The sequence below is a fragment of the Lithobates pipiens genome, unplaced genomic scaffold (genome assembly GCF_037356315.1).
Source record: "Lithobates pipiens isolate NorthernLeopardFrog02 unplaced genomic scaffold, aLitPip1_a1.2 Scaffold_8, whole genome shotgun sequence".
Taxonomy (NCBI): domain Eukaryota; kingdom Metazoa; phylum Chordata; class Amphibia; order Anura; family Ranidae; genus Lithobates; species Lithobates pipiens.
Window position 1 is genome coordinate 498700725 of NW_027507903.1, and position 23117 is coordinate 498723841.

A 23117-nucleotide genomic window follows, 5' to 3' on the forward strand; every position below is an offset into this window, starting at 1 on the left:
CAAGTTTTTTTTCCAATGAATACATAACTACATTTTAGATATATTTATATTTGCCTGGAGTTCAGCTTCAGATCCATACAGATATTCTCACTAAATCAGCCAGCTAATAATGATAAAATAATTTGTCAAAATACTTCTGAAATTTCAGATGCACAGTTTTTTGAGATAATAGCGCTGACGAGAGATGTGTGCCCCCCCTCCCCCGAATCATTTACAGCCAAAATACAATAACAAGTCCAGTTCTAACATTGGGGAAATAAATGTTTTCAATACATTATAAAGAATACTGCTTGTCTCTCGGGGCACTCATTCCTTTTTTCTGCAAGGACCTCCGTACTGGTAGATTTTCCTTAAAGGGGTTCTAAAATCTCAAGGTTTTTTATCTTAACCACTTCAGCCCCAGAAGATTTTAACCTCTTCCTGACCAGAGCACTTTTTGAGATTCTGTCCTACATTAATTTAACTGACAATTGCGCGGTCGTGCGACGTTGCATCCAAACAAAATTGACGTCCTTTTTTTCCCCACAAATAGAGCTTTCTTTTGGTGGCATTTGATCACCTCTGCGGTTCTTATTTTTTGCGCTATAAACAAAAAAAGAGCAACAATTTTGAAAAAAACACTTTTTTATTTTTTTTAAATAAATATCCCCCAAAAATATATAAAAAAAACAATTTTCCCCCCTCAGTTTAGGCCAATATGTATTCTTCTACATATTTTTGGTTAAAAAAAATTGCAATAAGCGTATATTGATTGGTTTGCGCAAATGTTATAGCGTCTACAAAATAGGGGATAGTTTTATGGCATTTTTTAATTTTTTTTTACTAGTGGCAGCGATCTGTGATATTTATCGGGACTGACATTATGGCGGCCACTTTTGACACATTTTTGGGATCATTGGCATTTATATAGCGATCAGTGCTATAAAAATGCACCGATTACTGTAAAAAATGTCACTGGCAGGGAAGGAGTTAACACTAGGGGGCGATCAAGGGGTTAATTGTGTTTCCTATGTGTGTTTCTAACTGAAGGGGGGGGGACTGTAGGGAAGATAACAGATCGCTGTTCATACTCTGTATGAACAGAAGATCAGTCTCTTCTCCCCTCAGAGAATCAGAAACTGTGTTTACACACACAGATCCTGATTCTCAGCGTGTCAGCAGCGATCTCGGTGATCATGACCGCCGGGCACTCGCATTGGCTACATGGCGAGCAGCGGGCGCGCTTGCCCCTAGTGGCCACAGGGCGAAGCGACTTAACATAACGTCATTTTGCCCAGCTGTGCTATTGTGCCGCAGTAAGACTGCAGTGGCTTGATGGCAAGTGGTTAATGCATTCTATGCATTAGGATAAAAAAAAAAACTGTGCTGCAGGATTCCCCCAGACCCTCTTATTCTTAAGGCTGATCCAATCCAGCAACGTGCGCAAGAGCAGCAGCTCTCACCACTGTCTCCCACCTCATCTGCAGATTTATAGCAGCAGCAGTCATTGGTTCCTGCTGCTAGCAATCAAATACTATGACACAGGGGCAGGGTGGAATTTTACTGGTCTGTCAACAGACTCAGACTGGGTGGCTCAGGAGTAAGCATGCACCAGTGCCACCAAGGAATGTGGCTTTCCCAGGGGGCACCCGCCAAAGAGAAAGTGGCAGCAGGGATCACAGAAAAGGGGGATTGGAGCTGCTCTGTGCCAAACCATTGCACAAAACAAGTAAGTATAACGTTTGTTATTTATAGTTAAAAAAAAGGTTTGATATCACATTAATGCATTTTTTCACATTTTTTGAGTTTACAATTACTTCTTTATGGCCAGTGTCCTAACACATGGCTGAATTCTATAAGTCAAAGCACTTTTTCCACCTCCCTATCTCCCTTTCACCTTCAAGTTGAACTCCAGCCTTCCCTTCCTTGTACAGTTGTGCAGGCTCCTCTCCTGTACTGAAATTGTTTGCTTTGATTTTACTGCACACTGTGAGCTTCTCACAATCTGCATTAGAAGCTGAAGAAAGTCAACCAGAGCCCATCTCATTTCCTGGCTAGAGGACTTTCAGCGTCCTCTAACCCTTTCCTCCCCAGCTTGACTATCTCTGTCCCCTTTCATTCATTGCATGAGGTTAAAAAGTTTTAGTTAAAAAATTAGAATTGGCATGTTGATGAGGAGGGAGGAACCAGGAAAGGCTAAATATAAACAGAATAGACATAAAGTGGAGTTCCACCCCAAAAAACAAAATGTATTAATGTGCTTAAAAAAAAAAATTGGAGAATACTTACCTCTAAATGCCTGTTGCTAGGGGGTCCCTCGTAGTTTGCCTCCTTCAGTGCCTGGGCTCCTGATGTCACTTCCCTCGGCACAGGAGGGGAGATCAACTCTCCCCCTCCCTCTTGTCAATCATCTGGGACACATGATTGGTCCCAGATGATTGCGCAGCCAGTGACGGCGTGTGGCTCGTGCATGCGCAGTGGGTGCCCGGCTGTGTCTTAACTGTGCCGCCCACAGTTAAAATGCTGGTGCCGCCGAGCAAAGGGGGGCGACGAGCGGGGCTTTGATCCCCTCATCGCTGGACCCTGGGACAGGTAAGTGTCCAATTATTAATAGTCGGCAGCTGCAGTATTTGTAGCTGCTGACTTTTAATTTTTTTTTCAGTGGGAACCCCTCTTTAAATTTTAATAGTCACATTACCACTGTAAATTAAACATTAGTTAATCCTTTAAGAGCTCACTAAAGACATTGTAAACCTACTTGCATAAGCTGTGCATTGATCATTGTGTCATTTGTTGCTCTGTATACACACCCTATAGTAGAGTAAATCTTCACATTCCGGTGTCAGGAGTTTCGTTATGTCATCAAGCAAGGGGCAGGGTCGGATCCAAGAGGGGGGGGGGGGGGCAAGTGCCACGTTGAATGAGAAATTGCGGGCGGGTGAAAGAGTGGCCAGCCCACTGTTGTGTTCCCCAACAAAATCTGTTTCCCTTGGCTCTCGGCTGAGATCAGAACTCCGCCCCTCCAGGCCTCTGCACTGCTGCTCCTACTCTGCACCGAATGCTAATCATCCTTCTTGCCCCCGTACATTCTGTGGAGAGTAGGGGAAAACCAACATCATCTCACTGCCCGCCCTCACTGCTGGCAGCAGGGAGATTACATCATCTCTCTGCTGCCTGATTGGGACACAGCAAAAGACAATCCCCACCTTAGCAGCAAGTGACAATCCGCAACATGTGGCAGGTGACGTGGCAATCTGCATCTGGTGGCAGGCAAGTGACAATTCGCAACAAGTGACAATCTGAAACATGGCAGGTGACATGGTAAGTGAGAATCTGCATCTGGCGGCGGGCAAGTGACAACCAGCAATGTGTGGCAGCCGACGTGGCAAGTGACAACCAGCAACGTGTGGCAGGTGACATGGTAAGTCACAATCCGCAACGTGTGGCAAGTGACAATCCGCAACATGTGGCAAGTGACAACCAGCAACGTGTGGCAAGTGCCAATCTGTATTTAGTGGCAGGCAAGTGACAACCAGCAACATGTGGCAAGTGACAATCCGCACCATGTGGCAAGTGACAATCTGCATCTGGTGGCAGGCAAGTGACGACCAGCAGCGTGTGACAGGTGACGTGGCACGTTACAATCTGCAACATGTGGCAGGTGACCTGGAAAGTGACAATCTGCATCTGGCAGCAGGCAAGTGACAACTAGCAACGCGTGGCAGGCGACGGTGGCAAGTGACACGCTCAGGGCTCCCATTGATTCTGCATTATGGTGAGTTGAACCATTTCATTTTATATAACGATGTAAGAATAAAATAATGTGCTTCAGTCATCCTGACACCATAACAACCATGGTGCCGAGATGATTGAAGCGCCAACACCAAACACTGCCCCGATAAATTTCCCACAAAAAACATATTTTTTGGCAGTGCCCCTCACGAGACTAAACTCCAGATCCACCCCTGGGCATGGGGGCTGGCACTGTACAGACTCCATGACCTCTGTCTGTAGTCTGAGAACTGACACTTCCTGCAAAGAAACTGCATATCCCACAATCCCTGGGTCTCTTTTTTGGTGCTCTTCTGGTGCAGTAATTAGATCTGACAGACACAAGCAGGTAGAACATTCAGCCACACATTTATTTTACATTAGCACTCTCACATTTGTGATGCCACATAGAGTGAAAAGCAATGCATACATTGGACGCTTTTACCTGGAACAGGAAGTTGCCCTGTCACTTTGGAGAATATGGACAAGCTGGCTGTAGAAAACCATGGACATAGGGGAATTGATCAACTAGGACACAACAAACTGCAGCCATATCATGTGAGCCCGTCATTAAAAGGTAAGCAGGGCTAGCGCCAGCATAAGGCTGCTTGGGCAGCCACTTTAGGGTGCCGGGGAGAAAAAAAATGCAAATCCCCAGCCATTTGCTGGGAAATTCTTCCCACCGCCTATACACACCAGTGCTTGGCCTGGGAGCATGCTCCCAGCACAGAGACTGGGCTCTTACCAAGAGCTCCAGGTTACATACCACTGATCAGGAACCAGGACTCCAGATTCCTGATTGCTGTGATAGCCTCTGATTTACTATCACTGATCACTCACTGTGCAGGCCGCCCATGTGTTTTCTTTATCCTCTGACTGGAGAGATGCATTACATCTTTCTCTCCTTGCCAGAGAAGAAAGATGTAAACATCAAAAGTGTGTAAAAAAAGTAAATTTCATTAAAAAAAAAAATAGCAAGATCAAGGCCTGATCTAGGTCAGGGTTAGTGATAGGGTCAAAGGTCAGGGTCAGTATATTTTGCGTAGGATTTTTTTTTAAGCATCTTTTAAATTGGTGTCAGTGTGTTTTAGGTGGGATAAAAAAAAGCAAAAATGCACACTATTGTTACCCCTTTTATGGGTACAAATAACACACATATGTGGTATCACTGCGATTCTGTGCTCAGTAGGAGAGAGTGCACAGCGTTAAGCCGCGTACACACAGGCGGATTGTATGGCCTACTTAGTCCGCCGAAACACATTTCAGCGGACAGTCCGCTCGTGTGTGGGCTTCAGCGGACTTTTTCAGCGTGCAGTCTGGCGTACTAAGTATTTCGGAATTTCCGTAATTCTGTCCGTCATACTTTGGTTTCAGCGGACAATCCGCTCGTGAGTAGGCTAGTTCGACGGACTAAGAATGGCGCATGCTCAGAAAGGATTTACACGGTGGAAGGGTGCATTGCTGTGTATTGGACTTCCTATTTCTAGTCCCGTCGTACGTGCTGTACATGTCATCGCGCAAGCTTTCAACGGACTGTTTGTGCATCCGTGTGTGGTCAAGTCCGTTCATTCGAAAGTATGACGGACTAAGTAGGCCATACAATCCGCCCGTGTGTACGCGGCTTTAGGGAATGGAAGAGAGGTCCCCTTTGTGGCGGACGGTAAAACAAATCCTAATGCCTAAGTGCAATATTGCAACTTTGACATGTGTTAGTAAAACCGTACCTATCATCACAACTACTTTGTGCATCCAGGTGAACCTTGTTTTTTTCACGACAAATTGGGCTTTCATTTGGGGGATAGTGGACATGCCCTGATTTTTTTTATCAAAGAAAAACGAGCCCAAAATAGTAAAAAAAAAAGAAAAAAATGTTTTTTATTTATGTATTTTTTGCTACTACCACAACCTTCCACCAAAGAACAACACAAAATAAATTTTCCTGCTCCTGACGATCACAGTGGTACCACATATGTAGGTTAGATGTTTTTTGTACCCATAGTACAGCCCAGAAACAATAGTGTGCAAAACAAAAAAAAAAGGTCAGTCTTGTGGGGCCTCCTATTTATGTGAGGTTGGCATCAAGGGGTTAAGCTCCATTGAGCTGTTCTAATATGTATTGCGGGGGGGGGCCATAATTTCAGCTTCCTGCTGTATCTGAACTGAGCGTATGAAGGCTGTGCCTCACTCTGTGGTGCACAGCACAGTGATGACGTTTGGCCTATGGTTTGTGATGGCACAGCAGAGTGAGGGGCATGCATGGGCAACACCAGAACTGGTGTCCTTCACAAACTCCGCTCCAGCGGGGTGCTGGAAGTGTGGCTCCCCACTGTACATAATTAAATAGCTCAACAAATCTTAGAGAGCTTGTAAAGTATAGAAAAAAGTATTATGCCGCTCACACATGATCAGAAATTCTGCCAGCAAAAGTCAGATGTGAGCATTTGGTCAGAATCTCCGACCATGTGTATGCTCCATCGGACTTTTGCTGGCAGAATTCCAGCCAGCAAAAGATTGAGAGCAGGTTCTCTATTTTTCGGTCGGAAAAAGTTCCTATCCAAAAATACGTTTGTCTGTATGCAATTCGGATGCACAAAAAGTCACGCATGCTCGGAAACAATTTGACGCATGCTCGGAAGCATTGAACTTAATTTTCTCGGCTCATCGTAGTGTTGTATGTCACTACGTTCTTGACGGTCGAAAGTTCAGAGAACTTTTGTGTGACCTTGTGTATGCAAGGCAAGCTTGAGCGGAATTTTATCAGAAAAAACATCCAAGTTTTTTCTGACGGAATTTCTGATAGTGTGTATGGGGCATTAGGGTGCCTATAAAAAAAAATGTTTTCTTAAATGACTCGTAAAAAGCTGCAAGACGCATCAGTGGAACACCTCGGTTGTATATCTGGACTATACTTAATATCCCCACAGCTTGTGACAAGCAGTGTTAATTCCGTTGACTAAAATAGAACTAAAACAAATCAGATGACTAAAATATGACTAAAACTCTATGGACTATTAATAATTATTAAAACCAATGCCATAAACATTCTTCCCAATTGGATCAGGGGTAATAATCTACCTAACACTGTCCTCTCTCCATCATATCACTAAATGTTATTTTATTTTACATTTTTATTATTATTATTTCTCAATTATCCAGTCTATTACTTCATCATTTATTACTATTATTCATTTTGTTTTAGTAATAGTCTTTTTGACTAAAATGCTATTTTAATTTTAGTCATTTTTTTTGCATTCTTTTATTTAAGAATTTTAAAGTATTGCAATGAAAAGCACCCACTATGAACATCAGTGATATATAAACAAATATTTGAATAATACAATTTTTAAAATAAATAATAATAGAAAATAATTAATAAATAAAAATGTAAAATGTTCCTCTCCTATATTTATAACGCTGCATTTACGATGAATTTTTGTTCAGGAGAGGAACATTTTTAATTTTTATTTATTATTTTCTATTATTATTTTATTTATTTTATTTATTATTACTATTTATTTAAAAAATTGTATTATTCAAATATTTGTTTATATATCATTGATGTTCATAGTGGGTGCTTTTCATATGTTTTCTTTGCATTGTAATACTTTAAAATTCTTAAATAAAAGAATGCAAAAAAAATGACTAAAACTAAAATGGCATTTTGGTCAAAAAGACTATGACTAAAACTAAATGTCAAAATTAACACTGCACTACCATAGAATAATAAGTAGGGGGTATCTACTAAGCTGCTGAAAGAAAGAAAAAATAAGAAAACAGCTTTTATTAAGATTTAATGTTGGTTGTAATATGTGCAATGGCATTACAGCCAATAGAGTTCACAGTTTTTTTTTTTTTTTTATATTTTAAAGTTGCACTTCTGTTTGTCAAAAAGCAATATTTTAGTTTGTTTATGAAACTTGGTTTTGTTTATAAAGATGTTCTATATCACAATGGCTAAATCTGTGTCTGTAGTGCATGTTCAAACCTTAATACCATAAATAATGTTATTCAATTTTTACTCCAGGAGCATATAATAAGTTTGACAATTCTAGAGAAATGCTTAAAAAATGCATTACAGTTTAAGCCCATTAGATTTTAGTTGACTAGAATGTACTGGAGATTTTAGTTAACTAAAATACACCTAAAACATTTCAGATGACTAAAATACGTCTAAAACTAAAATGGCATTTTAGTCAACAGACTATGACTAAAGCCAAATCGAAATTTGATGCCAGAATAATCACTGGTGACAGGACTCTTTGGAAACTAGTATTTCTGTTGCTTTTCCATGCAGATAATTGAATAACTCTCCTCCCTTGTTTGATCATACTGCATGTGGACATGTTTGTACTCCAGGTCATACAATGTTTCCTAGAGTTGATCTATCATTGTCCATTCTGGTTGATATCAGTTTGGGCAAACTTTGTATCCAGACCTATCTACACAAGACAATAGAGGCAAGCACAATGTCAGATCTTAAAATTGTCTCTGTATATCTTGAGACTGCACAGAAGTATTTGCAACATTTATAGTTATATAGATTTTGGCAGTGCATTTTGGCCTCCTAAGAAAGGCAACTCTTTTGCATATTAGACCATTTGCTTTGGATGGATATCCTACACTGTGTGCTTCCTTCCCCTTAGGAGTTTAAACAGTGCTCAGAAGTGGTGTCTTTCATTCAAGTTTGGATATTTACATATATACAGGGCCTTGAAAAAGTATTCACACCTCTTGAAATTTTCCACATTTTGTCATGTTACAACCAAAAAATGTAAATGTATATTATTGAGATTCTATTTGATAGACCAATACAAAGTGGCACATAATTGTGAAGTGGAAGGAAAATTATAAATGGTTTCCCAATTTTTTTACAAATAAATAACTGAAAAGTGTGGCATGCATTTGTACTCATTTCCCTTTACTCCGATACCCCTAACTAATATCTAGTGGAACAAATTTCCTTCAGAAGTCGCCTAATTAGTAAATATAATTTAATCTCAGTATAAATACAGTGGTTCTGTGAAGCCCTCAGAAGTTTGTTAGAGAACCTCAGTGAAGTTTAAGCAGGGTTAGGTTATTAAAAAATATCCCAAGCTTTGAACATCTCATGGAGCACTGTTCAATCCATCATCCGAAAATGTAAAGAGTATGGCACAACTACAAACATACTAGGACATAATCATCCACCTAAACTTGCCGGGCAAGGAGAGCATTAAATCAGCATTAAATCAGAATACAGCCAAGAGGCTCCACAGCTCAGGTGGGAGAATCTGTCCACAGGACAACTATTAGTCGTGCACGCCACAAATCTGGCCTTTATGGAAGAGTGGCAAGAAGAAAGCCATTGTTGATAGAAATCCATAAGAAGTCCCATTTGCAGTTTGCGAGAAGCCATGTGGGGGACACAGCAAACATGTGGAAGGTGAGAGGAGCCAAAAATTTAACTTTTTGCAAAACGCTATGCGTGGCAGAAAACTCACACTGCACATCACCCTGAACACACCATCCCCACCATGAATCATGGTGGTGGCAGCATCAAGTGGGGATGCTTTTCTTCAGCAGGGACAGGGAAGCTGGTCAGTTAATGGGAAGATGGATGGAGCCAAATGCAGGGCAATCTTAGATGAAAACCTGTTAAGCCTTGTACACACGATCGGAGAATCTGTCGGAATGTGTCCTATCGGACCGTGTCGTCGGATAATCCGACTATGTGTGGTATGCATCGAACTGATTCCGTCCGAATATCCGTCGGACCCAATTTTCCAACATGTTGGAAATATTTCCAACTGGTTCGATCGGACATACTCCGATCATGTGTAGCGAATTTTGATCGGACCAAGTGCCACGCATGCTCAGATCAAATTCCTACATCAAAGCTATTGGTTACTAGCCTGAATGTAGTCCCATCGTAACGAAATTACGTCATCACGTTCTGAAAGATCGGATTTTTCGTCAACTTAGTCCGACCGTGTGTATGCAACAGTTTCGGACACAAGCCGTCAGACTAAATCTGACGGACAAAATCCGACGGATTTGGTTGGCAGAATCTCCGACTGTGTGTACAGGGGCTTAGAGTCTGCAAAAGACTTGAGACTGGGGCCGAGTTTGACCTTCCAATGACCTTAAACATACAGCCAGAGCAACAATGGAATGGTTTAGATCAAAGCATATTCGTGTGTTATGCCCTGTACACAATGGTCAGAAATTCAGACGGAAAAAGTCCGATCGGATTAAGTTGTCAGAAAATCCGATTGTGTGTGGGCTTTATTAGACTTTTTCCGACGGAAAAATTTTGAGAGCTCGGTCTAAAATTTTCCCACAACAAAATCCGATCTGACTTTTTCCAATCGTGAGAATTCCGACGCACAAAGTGGAACGCATGCTCAGAAAAAATTTGGAGACTAAAGCTATTGGCTACTGGCCTCTACGTAGTCCCGTTGTACGATTTTAAAGTCACCGCGTTCAGAACGATCGGATTTTCCGACAACTTTGTGCGACCATGTATATGCAAGACAAGTTTCGGCCAAAATCCATCAGAAAAAATCTGACAGATTTTGTGGTTGGAAAGTTGGACCATGTGTATGGGGCATTAGAATGGCCCTGTTAAAGTCCAGACCTAAATCCACTTGAGAATCTGTGGCAAGACACAGATGCTCTCCATCCAATCTGACAGAGCTTGAGCTATTTTGCAAAGAAGAATGGGCAAAAATTTTACTTTCTAGATGCGCAAAGCTGGTAGAGACATACCTAACAAGACTTGCAGCTGTAGTTGCAGTAAAAGGTGGTTCTACAAAGTATTGACTCAGGGGGGCTGAATACAAATGCACGCCACACTTTTCAGATATTTATTTGTAAAATATTTTGAAAACCATTTATCATTTTCCTTCCACTTCACAATTATGTGCCACTTTGTGTTGGTTTATCACATAAAATCCAAATAAAATACATTTACGGAAAAATTTCAAGGGGTGTGAATACTTTTTCAAGACACTGTATTTCAGCAGGGACCAGACAAATTTTGATCCATGTATGGGCTAGTTGGTTGTACACAAGTCATTCTGTGTACAACCGGTCTGTTTTTCCTGAACGATCAATGCGCCCATACCGATCGTTATATTCTGCCGTTGGGGAAGGACCCAACAAGCAATTTGTTCTTTTTTTTTTTTTCAACTCACTGGTTGAACGAAAAAAAAAAAAAGAATCATGGGTGGCTCACCTTAGACATTTGCTATTGGAGACAATCCACTGTCCAGGAGTCTAACAACATATGAGAAGATTTACTAACCAGCAGTATATAATGTGTTTTCTGAGCATTAGGCCTCATGCACACGGACGTTTTTACAGCCGCTTTTTTGAGCTTTTTTTGCAGCTTAAAAACGGCTGTCCATGTTAGTCTATGGCTTCATGCCCACCTAGGCGTTTTTAAACTGCAAATGGCATAGGCGTTTTTAAGCTGTAAAAAAAACCCAGGACCAGTGCATTTCGTGGCGCGGAGCTAGAGCTGTAAAAACGCGAATCGCGGGAAAACGCGCATAAACGCGCAACATATTTTCTTTGTTTTCTGAGTGCTATAGCCAAGAGATGTGTTTCGTTAAAAACACTACTTAACGCTAACGCTAAAAAACACGCAAAAACGCCAATGCAAAACGTGGTAAAAATCGCGTTTTTAACGACGATTTTTCCAGGCGTCGGAGCTAGCTTTGCAGCCAGTTTTTTAAAACGTCCGTGTGCATGAGCACTTAAAGTGTTACTAAACCCAGTAATATGAAAAAAGTTCACCCCCCGCAATGCCCACAATCTTTTTTTACATTAAAATTCTGTGACTATATACCTTTTTTGGCTGATCTGTATACCATGGTCACGTGATAAATTGCAGGGCGTGCTGAGTGTTCAGGTAGGAGGAGATTTCCACTACAGACTGTGTCCTCGTGCTGTTATAGGAGGCGGACCATCCACAAATCAAGATGTGACATCCCATCTACTGTTCTTTTTCAGTTACTGGGCATGGAGGAGGAGGGAGGGATGGACTGGGCTGTCATTTAGGATCTGTATACACGCCCAAATGTGTGATGTCAATATCATGTGACCTGAAAAAAATCTCAGCTCAACAAGGAAATATTCTCTCCAGCAATAGAGGCCAAACTGAGCATGTGCAGCTTTACTACCCTGTGTCCTATCTGGCCTTGCCAAGACAGACCCTGCAGGAGGGGGAGGATCTGTGCATACAGGATCAAAGAGCCCTTTTACACAATACAGAGGATTAACACCTTAAGTTCTACAGTGAGTATAACAAGCATGCTATTCTGCACACACAGACAGATTTTACTGTTGTGGGCTTAGTAAAACACTTTAAGTACTCTGGGGATAATATCTTATTAAAATTACATGCACTGTGACATTCAAGGGTAAAATCATGCTAAAGCCTGAAGCACTGTACTCTAAAGTGGCTCAGTCTATGATCTTTCCATTATATTGTCTATTGTTGATTAACAGATTGCATGCTTTTTTATCATATTTAGATGTTTATGCTTGTGGGGCAACTAACTCATCAAAATACATGGTGTAAATATACCTTGCTGGATACTTTGTTAGGACATAGGTCGGCCACCTTTTAAATTATGCGCTTAGTATTTAAATGATTATAGTATGTAATCTAGAGACACAATAACAAAGGTCTAGTTTAAAGAGGCATTGAATTCAAGTTTGCAAAAATCAGTGACAGGGTTTATATAACAGAAGTCATAAATGCCTCTCCCTGAGTTATGCAAGCTCTTTGCTGTGATGATGTGATTCCTGTGTGCATGCGTGGGAAGGAGGTTATCGCCACCCGACTATTCAAGTGGCTGAAAAGACAGAATTCGGAAGGAAGACCAGGCGAAGATGGAAGTGCCCGAGATCAGCGGGGACAGTGCTACAAGGGAGGGCTCTGTTTAACATCTAAGTCTCTAATAATGCGCTAGCATTTGGTGCATAGCTAGCATGTGATGGCATAAACCGGCGGGGGGGGGGTCTTTTTTTTTTGGCAGCGTTTAATGCCACTTTAACTTTACTGTATTTTTTGGAGGAAAACCCTGCTCTTTCCAGCCTTTGTGACAAAGTGGTGGGAAATCCAATGTTTTGGGCTTTAAATATACTTTATAAGTGTTTACATTGTGTTAATTTAAAGCGGACCTTCAGTAATTTTTTCATCTATTAAATCTTCTGTCCTTGTTGTTTTAACTTTGCATATTAAAAAAAATATATATTCTGCCAGTAAATGCCTTATACAGCACACTTCCTTTTTTATTGTCTGGTAAAAAGCCTAGGCTTATGACATCATGCACAGATTTCTCTCTCACTCTCGTGAGAGTTTTTCTGGAAGGGAGGTGGAGGAGTCATAAAAGGGCCAATGAGAGCTGTCAGTGTGTGTCTTTGTAAATCCAGGAAGTGAACAGGCAGCAGCTTCAGCTGCCCACATTTAAAATGGTTGCAGCCATACTCTGTGGAAGGAGATTTCTGCAGTATACAGTATCTCACAAAAGTGAGTACACCCTTCACATTTTTGGAAATATTTTATTATACCTTTTCATGCGACAACACTAAAGAAAGGACACTTTGCTACAATATAAAGTAGTGAGTGTACAGCTTGTATAACAGTGTAAATTTGCTGTCCCCCCAAAATAACTCCACACACAGCCATTAATGTCTAAACCGCTGGCAACAAAATTGAGTACACCCCTAAGTGAAAATGCCCAAATTGGGCCCAATTAGCCATTTTCCCTCCCCGGTGTCATGTGACTCGTTAGTGTTACAAGGTCTCAGGTGTAAATGGGGAGCAGGTGTGTTAAACTTGGTATTATCGCTCTCACTCATACTGGTCACTGGAAGTTCAACATGGCACCTCATGGGAAAGAACTCTCTGAGGATCTTAAAAAAAAAAGAAGTGTTGCTCTACATAAAGATGGCCCCGGCCAGGCATGTCCAAAGTCCGGCCCGCGGGCCATGGTTTCAGACGGTCCGCCTGGTAATATTGACATATATATATTTTGTGGCCCCCAACAAATCTCCAAGCAACGGGGGGCCACAAAAGATCTATATGCTGGCTGCCATGGAGGGGGCGGGACGAATGCCGTGCATACAGGATACAGGAGTATTTCCTGTTTACACAGCGTCCTGCACTGCCATTGGACAACTGTTTTGTCCATCATAGGAGGCGGGACTTTCAATTAAAGAGGCTGTCGATATAAACAGGAGTTTCTCCTGTATGTCTGTTGGAGCTCATCCCGCCCCCCTCCCTGTCTCCTCCAAGGCTGCAGATGGACATGAATCAGGCTGCACTGATGGCAATGGTGAGTCTGCATTCATGGCAGTGTGGGGGCTGCATTCATGTCAGTGTGGGGGCTGCATTCATGTCAGTGTGGGGGCTGCATTCATGTCAATACGGTGGGGGCTGCATTCATGGCAATACAGTGGGGGCTGCATTCATGGCAATACGGTGGGGGCTGCAGATGGGCACTGTTTAGGCTGCATTGATGGGTACTGAACCTTCTTTTGCTTCACAGTTCTTTATTTAAAATTTAAGATTTTTTTTCCCTGTGACTTCCTTTTTAAAGTTAAGGTGCATGGTATAAGCCGATTAAATACGGTATATCCAAATAACACACCCGAGCTCATCTATTCACCACACACAGCACAAAGGCAAGAGAATTCTTGTTGGGCCGCGTATTAGTGCTCGGATGAACACAATTAGACCGAATTTTATTGGTTTAAAGAATGTCAGGCAAAATGGTCGGCCCTCAAGCATGTTCACTTCATCAAATCTGGCCCTCTTTGAAAAAAAGTTTGGACACCCCTGGTCTAGGCTATAAGAAGATTGCAAAGACCCTGAAACTGAGCTGCAGCATGGTGGTCAAGACCATACAGCAGTTTAACAGGACAGGTTCCACTCAGAACAGGCCTTGCCATGGTCAACCAAAGAAGTTGAGTGCACATGCTAAGCATCATATCCAGAGGTTTTCTTTGGTGCTGAGTGCTGCCAGCATTGCTGCAGAGGTTGAAGGGGTGGGGGGTCAGCCTGTCAGTGCTCATACCATACGCCGCACAATGCATTAAATTGATCTGCATGGCTGTCATCCCAGAAGGAAGCCTCTTCTAAAGATGATGCACAAGAAAGCTTGTAAACAGTTTGCTGAAGACAAACAGACTAAGGACATGGATTACTGGAACCATGTCCTGTGGTCTGATGAGACCAAGATAAACATATTTGGTTCAGATGGTGTCAAGCGTGTGTGGTGGCAACCAGGTGAGGAGTACAAAGACAAGTGTGTCTTGCTTGCAGTCAAGCATGGTGGTGGAAGTGTCATAGTCTGGGACTGCATGAGTGCTGCCGGCACTGGCGAGCTACAGTTCATTGAGGGAACTATGAATGCCAACAAGTACTGTGACATACTGAAGCAGAGCATGAGCCTTTCCCTTCAGGGACTGGGCTGCAGGGCAGTATACTAACATGATAACGATTCCAAACACACCTCCAAGATGACCACTGCCTTGCTAAAGAAGCTGAGGGTAAAGGTGATGGACTGGCCAAGCATGTCTCCAGACCTAAACCCTATTGAGCATCTGTGGGACATCCTCAAATGGAAGGTGGAGAAGTGCAAGGTCTCTAACATCCACCAGCTCTGTGATGTCATCATGGAGGAGTGGAAGAGGACTCCAGTGGCAACCTGTGAAGCTCTGATGAACTCCATGCCCAAGAGGGTTAAGGCACTGCTGGAAAATAATGGTGGCCACACAAAATATTGACACTTTGGGCCTAATTTGGACATTTTCACTTAGGGGGTGTACTCACTTTTGTTAGACATTAATGGCTGCGTGTTGAGTTATTTTGAGGGGACAGCAAATTTACACTGTTATACAAGCTGTACACTCACTACTTTACATTGTAGCAAAGTGTAATTTCTTCAGTGTTGTCACATGAAAATATATAATAAAACATTTACAAAAATGTGAGGGGTGTACTCACTTTTGTGAGATACTGTGTATGGCAAGTACAGAATCACAGTATAGATAAAATAACATGCAAATTGGTTGGAGGGAAGCTTCAGAATGGCAAAATAGTTTTTATTATAAATTATGTGCGCAGACTGCAGTTTCTCTTTAATATTTAACTTCTTCAAATGAAAAAATTCTTTAAAGTGTTACTAAACCCACAGCAGTAAAATCAGTCTGTATATGTATGCAGTAAAGCATACTTGTTATACTTACTGGAACCTAAGGGGTTAATCCGCTGGCTGTTTTATCCTGTTTCCTCCGATCCTCCCCTTCTTCCATTGTCCCCAATTCATCTCCTGATACAACAGAGCCTTTTGAGTCACTCTGCACATGCTCAGTTTGGTGTGTATTGCTAGAGGTTTTTTTTCCTTCTTGGGAGGGTACATGTGATCAGCACAGGACAAATCAGCCTCATAGGACAGTCAGAGGAGAATGAAAACTCCTCCTACAAGCTTTAACCAGGCACTGATAGAGGTGACAAGACTGCTATATACTGCTGATGAAAAAAGGTATTTAGCAGTTTATATTTACTAAACTAATTGCATTTCCACGTTCTGTGTACTGTGGAAGACCAGATAGTGTTAATAAACCCAGGACCCTGCATTCACTATAAGTATGACATGTTTGTTTTGCCTTTAATATCACTTCAAGCACATTAAAAAATAAGTATATACAGTTTATATAAATATATACGATTAACCAGCCACGCACTTTTGTTTTTATTGTGGATTTGCATTTCTATGATCTGTGTACTATAGGAGACCACATATAATGAGGGTCCTGGGTTTAGTAACACTAACCAGGTTATAATGACTCCTATTGCACCATCATAGGTTTCCTTTCGGGAATGGCCAGTCACAGATGGGGGCAGAGACACGACGCCAGAGCTGATGCCAATCAAGTACACAGTGCTGGTGTTTGTGGGTGGAACTTTCAGAAACAGAGGAGCTGTACTATCTAAAAGAACTCTTCAGGCCATTTGAAGCAATCGGACATTCAATTATTAAAAAGGCAAAAAGGTAAACACTTACCAAGCCCTATATAATAAAATGACAGTGCCCAGAATTAAGCTTTCCGCTTTTTTTAAGCAAGCACTGCAGCTGGTTTTCATTGTCAGCTGGTGTGTAGAGGGTGGGTATTTAACATAAGGAAGGATTACAGGTAGGTTAGACAAAGCACAGTTTAAATGCGTGAACATTTGCAGCGATTACATATATAAGTTAAACATCTGATTTAAACAGTCTGGATTTTTTTTTTTTCTATGACATGGTTTCCCATCTGTTGCGGCTGTGAAAGGTACTTCCTGGAGCTCCCAACATGCAGTCATCGGGTAATGGCCTTGACCTGTGAGACACATTGGACGCCATCAGTGTTTTGTCTCCGTGTAGCTGTTTAAGTCACCGTTCTCAGTCACAAAAGGCATTTCTTTGGGTTTCGGACAGAATGGGACATATCGGAGCCAAGAGGCGGTGCAGAATTTTGTTCCAATGCCAAAGGGAAGGTCATAGACATTGCTCACATCGCAGCAATCCAAGTCGGTCTCACCGTTCACCTCTTTCCAAGCAATGATTCCTCGCTCTTCCTTTGTGCCTGCACAAGTAAGGAGAAAAAATAAATATAAACATCCTGTGAAAACGCACAGATTTATGGCTATTCAAAAGGAACTTCTACTGTGATAAAAAGTGGCAGTTTTATTCTGTGATTTGTCCTGTAGAACATAACCATACAATCATGTTTCTTAAGCCCCATACACACTATTAGATTTTCATCTTCAGATTTACCAAAACCATATAATATGAGGTCAAACCATAATAGTTTAAATTTATATGCAATCAGGCAGGACATGCCACTACATGGTTTTGGTAAATCTGAAGAAAAAAAAATCTGCAGAAAAAAAAAGCCCCATATACACGATCAGAAATTCTGCATGCAAAAGTTGGATGTGAGCTTTTGGTCAGAAATGCCGATCGGGTGTATGCTCCATTGGACTTTTACTGGCAGAATTCCAGCCAACAAAAGATTGAGAGCAGATTCTCTATTTTTTAGGTTGGAATATGTTCTTATCCGAAAATGCCGTCTGTATGCAATTCGAACGCACAAAAAGTCACGCATGCTCGGAAACAATACGACGCATGCTAGGAAGCATTGAACTTCATTTTCTCGGCTCATCATAGTGTTGTACCTCACCGCGTTCTTGACAGTGGAAAGTTCAGAGAACTTTTGTGTGACCGTGTGTATGCAAGGCAAGCTTGAGCGTAATTCCGTCGGAAAAACCATCCAAGTTTTTTCTGACGGAATTTCTGATCGCGTGTATGGGGCATAATAGTGTGTATGCGGTCTAACAAAGTATGTCAAAGTTATTTGCAAACTAAATAAAGACTTTAAAAACAAATGTCATTTTCAGTGTGAATAAGGGGATTTACATTTATTTATTGCAACGACCATACACAAAAAAATATCTGAACATAAAATAAAAAACAGCAAAAATAATAGCTAAAAGGAGGAAAGATGGGAAGAGTTGGGAGTGAATGGAGTAAATATGTGTTTACAAAAAGAGAGATAGGAGAAACTTGCTCCAATACATCTGTGAAGTTTCTTGAACCGCTTGAGATCCGTGCTATAGCCGAATGACGTGCACGAGCGGCCTGTGTGCCCCCTGAGGGGCGTGCGTGGCGCGCTCTGATCAGCGAGTCTACGAGACTCGTCTGATCACAGATCGGAGCAAGGGGTCGATCCCAACCCCTTACCACGTGATCAGCTGTCAGCCAATGACAGCTGATCATGTGATCACAACAGAGCCGATCACCGGCGGCCGTTAGAGGGACTTCAGTCCCGATCACGACGAACTGGGGCCAACTCATCAGTGCCCACCTGCCCCCTGCCAGTGCCACCTAATTATAGGAAAAGTGGCACCCATTAGTGCCCACCATCTGCCTCAACAACAGTGCTGCACCTCATATGCCACATATCAGTGTCATCCATCAATGCCCAGCAGTTGCACCTATCAGAGCCACCTATCAGTGCCCATTAGTGCCACCCATCCGTGCCATCTTATCTTTGCCCACCAGTGCCGGCTTATCTGTGCCTATCGGTGCCACCTTAACCGTGCCTATCAGTGCCCACCAGTGCAGCCTATCAGTGCCCACCAGTGCCGCCTCATCAGCGCATTTAAATGAAGGAGAAAAATGACCTGTTTGCAAAATTTTATAACAAACTATTTAACATGATTTTTATTTTTGCATCTTTTTTTGTTTGTTTAGCAAAAAATAAAACCCCCAGCTGTAATTAAATACCAACAAAAGAAAGCTCTATTTGTGGGGAAAAAAATGATAGAAATTTCATTTGGGTACAGTGTTGTATGGCCGCGCAATTGTCATTCAAAGTGCATCAGTGCTGAAAGCTGAAAATTGGTCTGGGCAGGAGGGGGGTTTAAGTGCCCAGTAAGCAAGTGGTTAAACTGTACGCATGGGCAGAAACAAACAAAAAAATTTAGTACATGCACATTTCAGCAAGTTTTATCCCTTAAAAATAATGCAAGTACAGAAAAATACCTTATGATCCAGCCACAAACCCAGTATATTCATAACTTCCTGTAGATAGCTAGAGTTCTCCTCTGTGGGACTACAGAATACTTCCCCCCTCCCTCTTTTTGAAAAGTAATATAAAATTTACCACAAATGCAAAATGAAAAATCAAAACAAAAGCAAGTGGCTAGTTAAATAAAAATAAAACAAAATGTATAATATGTATGTGACAGGGGCTTTTGGAGAGGACTGAATGAGGGCATCCTTGCCTACTGATTATGGGCCCTGGATTTTAACGGAACAATACTCTTTGCAAGGTGTATGCCTGGGGACCTTGAAGTAATGTTACTTTGGATTCAAGTCCATGTCCCCCCAAAACACACAGACTCTGGGAACCCTGTCTATGCCATATTATAAATAGTGACAGCTTCGTAATGTTGGGACTCATAGAAGATGCTTATGTCATCAACTCCAGCCACCTGTGTCTGTTGTCTGCCGTTCTGTGTTGATATTTATGATAAGGTGTATTGTAGTTAGAGAGCTAGGAGACAACAAGGTTAGGATATGAAAGGTCATATCTCAGTCACCTAGTCTGGAAATTATTTGTAACACAGCATCCTCCTTTTTCACATATAAATTCTAATATAATTAAAAAACATTGGAGTATACTTAGAACCAGTTATCCTATTCAGGAATTCTGGAGTCTACCTATGTCTTCATATAGGAAAGGTAGAACAATACGTGACCGATTGATACGATCGGATCAATTTTCTACAGCTGTTCCCAAAATGAAGTTTTTGGGACCGAAAATTTGGGGATGTTTCCCTTTTTATCTTGCATCCAATGCAACTCCATGATTAAAGGGGCTGTAGAGTTTTGTTTATTTTCTAAATAGGTTCCTTTAAGCTAGTGCATCGTTGGTTCACTTACCTTTTCCTTCGATTTCCCTTCTAAATGTTTTTTTTTCTTTGTCTGAATTTCTCACTTCCTGTTTCTCCTCAGTAAACTTCACACCATCATCCGAGCGGTGTTTAGTCAGCCAGAACAGCTTACTGAACAGCTTACTGAGGAGGAACAGGAAGTGAGAAATTCAGACAAAGAAAAAAAACATTTAGAAGGGAAATCGAAGGAAAAGGTAAGTGAACCAACAATGCACTAGCTTAAAGGAACATATTTAGAAAATAAAAAAACAAACCTTTACAACCCCTTTAAGGGTAAATATTTTACACATCCTCACTAGGGTTTTAATATTCCTATTAAGGCCCATTATACATGCCAATCATCGTTTTTAGTCTATGCCATCAAGTGTCCATGTGGATTAGTATACATTGGTGAAACCACACAAGGTGAAAGACCGAATCACCAGACACAAATATTCAATTAGAGACAAGCTAACACAGTTGGCACTTGCTCGACACTTTGTGGAACATGGTCACACGGTTTCACAATTAAAATATATGGTATTAGAAGGCATACAGAAAAATAGGAGGGGGGGGGGGGGTAATTGTGAACCTGAACTTAGGAGAAGAGAGGGGCATTGGATTACATTTTCTTAATACTATTTCTCCATATGGTTTAAATGTTGATTTGGATCTGTATTTATATGAATTTATGATATTTATTATTATTTATTGATTTTCTTTTTTTATATAGTATACTTTTTGTGAATATTAATTATTTTTTCTAATAAGTTAAGCACGCTTCTGAGCTGCTGCTCTGCGTGTCCATTTAGACACGGAGCCACAGCTTGATCCTGCCCCCTTTCTCTCCTCATTGGGTCACTGGAGGTGATTGACAGCAGCGGGAGCCAATGGCTAATCCTGCTGTCTCAACCAATGAGGGAGAGTCCCCAGAGAGCACATCGCTGGATCATGAGGGAGCTCAGGTAAGTATTACAGGGGGCTGGGGGGCTGCTATAGAGAGAAGGTTTTTTTTACCTTCATGCGTAGAATGTATAAAGCTAAAAAACCTTCAGTCTTTATAACTACTTTAACCACTTGCCGACCGCCGCACGACGATATACGTCGACAGAATGGCACGGGCAGGCATATGGGCGTACCTGTACGTCCCTGCCTTCCCGCGGGTGGGGGGCCCGATCTGTTTCTAATAACAAAAAGTAGGTCTTTTTACGTTTATATCGCAAAAAATAAAAATCGCAGAGTCAGTCAAATACCTTTAAAAGAAAGCTCTATTTGTGGGAAAAAAAGGACGCAAATTTTGTTTGGGTACAACATTGCATGACCGCGCAATTACCAGTTAAAGCAGCGCAGTGCCAAATCGTAAAAAGACCTCTGGTCATTGACCAGCAAAATGGTCCGGTCTGAAAGGGGTTAAAAGGGACAGTCTGACTAAAACAGATGATATTTCAGTTTACAGTGGACCCAGCTGAGGAAACGAATGCCCCTCAGCTACTTAGATGTTTCCTGTGAGTCATACTAACCTCTGCCTATATAAATAGTTGTCATGCAGAGCTGTAAATGTCAGCAAGATCAACCCATCCCTGGGGTCTCCACTATTAACCCATGGTCGATTTAGCCCACAAGTCCATGCCTTTTTTATATATATATATATATATATATATATATATATATATATATATATATATATATATATATCAGTTTTGGGTGGACTGACCTCTTCAAACAAAGACAGGTCTTCTTTAGTGCTAAACCTTGGTTACCTGGTATGGTGTTGTCTAGAATGAAGCCTAGGGAACCTCCGACAAACATTCCTGTAGTTAGTAGCACCAGGATCACTTGGTCTAGCCCACTGATTCCTGGGAAGAAAAGAAATGTATGTTTTTAGTTATATTCTTATGTGAAAGACTCCAATGGAAGGAGCCATTCTCCGACTTATGCTGTGAAGTTGAATTAAAGTTGTACCAAAGAGAAGCATATAAAAAGGCGGCCTATGCTGACCTCCTTCTGAAATGCTAACTGCCTGTTGGTCATGCTAATCCAACAGCTCTAATACTATTAGTCACCGATTCAAAACTACTCACTCTTGGTCTTGGTCAGTGAATGGAGGACAGGATGGCAGAGAGGCAACTACCATTTTCAGAAGGAGGTCATTCATTCATTTAATGAGATTTTTACCTGCTTGCTGTTCCATATTTTGATTATTGTATTTCAGATAAAAGTTCTCCCTCTAGTGGTCATAACAGGATTAGCAGCCATGCTCAAAGAGATCCTGTCACCCTGTCCATTGAGGCAAAATGACAGTGCCTGTGTAAAGCCAATCCCTGACCCCTTTATACTCACCTCTCCTGCTCCTTTTTCTGTTTCTGTCATTGTTAAATGCACAGTATGTCTGGTTAAAGGGGAGCCTCTCACATCCTCACATGACAGAGGGGGTGACACCACCCCTTACTCTGAGCTCGGACACCAGGTATTTTGGTGCCGGCTGCAATAGAAAGGGAAGCCACAGGAAAGTACTGAAAAAGCGAGTATAATGCGACCCTTACAAATTTACACGAATAAACCCCTAACGTCACACTATACAGAAACTTGTCAAATGAGATCCAACTTTTATTACTCAAAATCAGTTCTTGCCATTCCTTCTGCATATGCCATATTGCAGAGACCTTGCCTTATCCATCCCTTTGCCTGAATGTGTACAAAATATATAGGTGCATGTTTATGTCAGGATTGAGTTTGTTACTTTATGCCTATTTGAATACCAATAAAAAAAACTCCTATGGAATAGGGCTGGTTAACACAATTGCTTTTTTTTTATATGGTTTGTGAATACTTATACTTTTTTTTTTCCATTTAATAGAATGCCTTGACGCCTAGCAGATTTATTATTTTAGAT

General features: G+C 41.5%; 1 protein-coding gene across 3 annotated transcripts in view; it reads right to left on the bottom strand.

Moving 5' to 3' along the window:
* Positions 1-15828: 15828 nt before the first annotated feature.
* Positions 15829-23117, bottom strand: part of LOC143960515 (solute carrier family 23 member 1-like) — a 113192-nt gene continuing 105903 nt past the window's right edge. For 2 of the 3 annotated variants that reach the window (XM_077469194.1, XM_077469193.1), the window contains exons 11-12: positions 21985-22080; positions 16384-17370 (exon numbers count right to left, since the gene is read on the bottom strand). In XM_077469194.1, coding sequence (XP_077325320.1) covers positions 17147-17370; positions 21985-22080 — 320 coding nt within the window. In that variant the 3' untranslated portion in view covers positions 16384-17146. Of the gene's footprint in view, positions 17371-21984; positions 22081-23117 lie in introns of all 3 variants that reach the window. The other variant, XM_077469192.1, reaches the window with a different exon arrangement.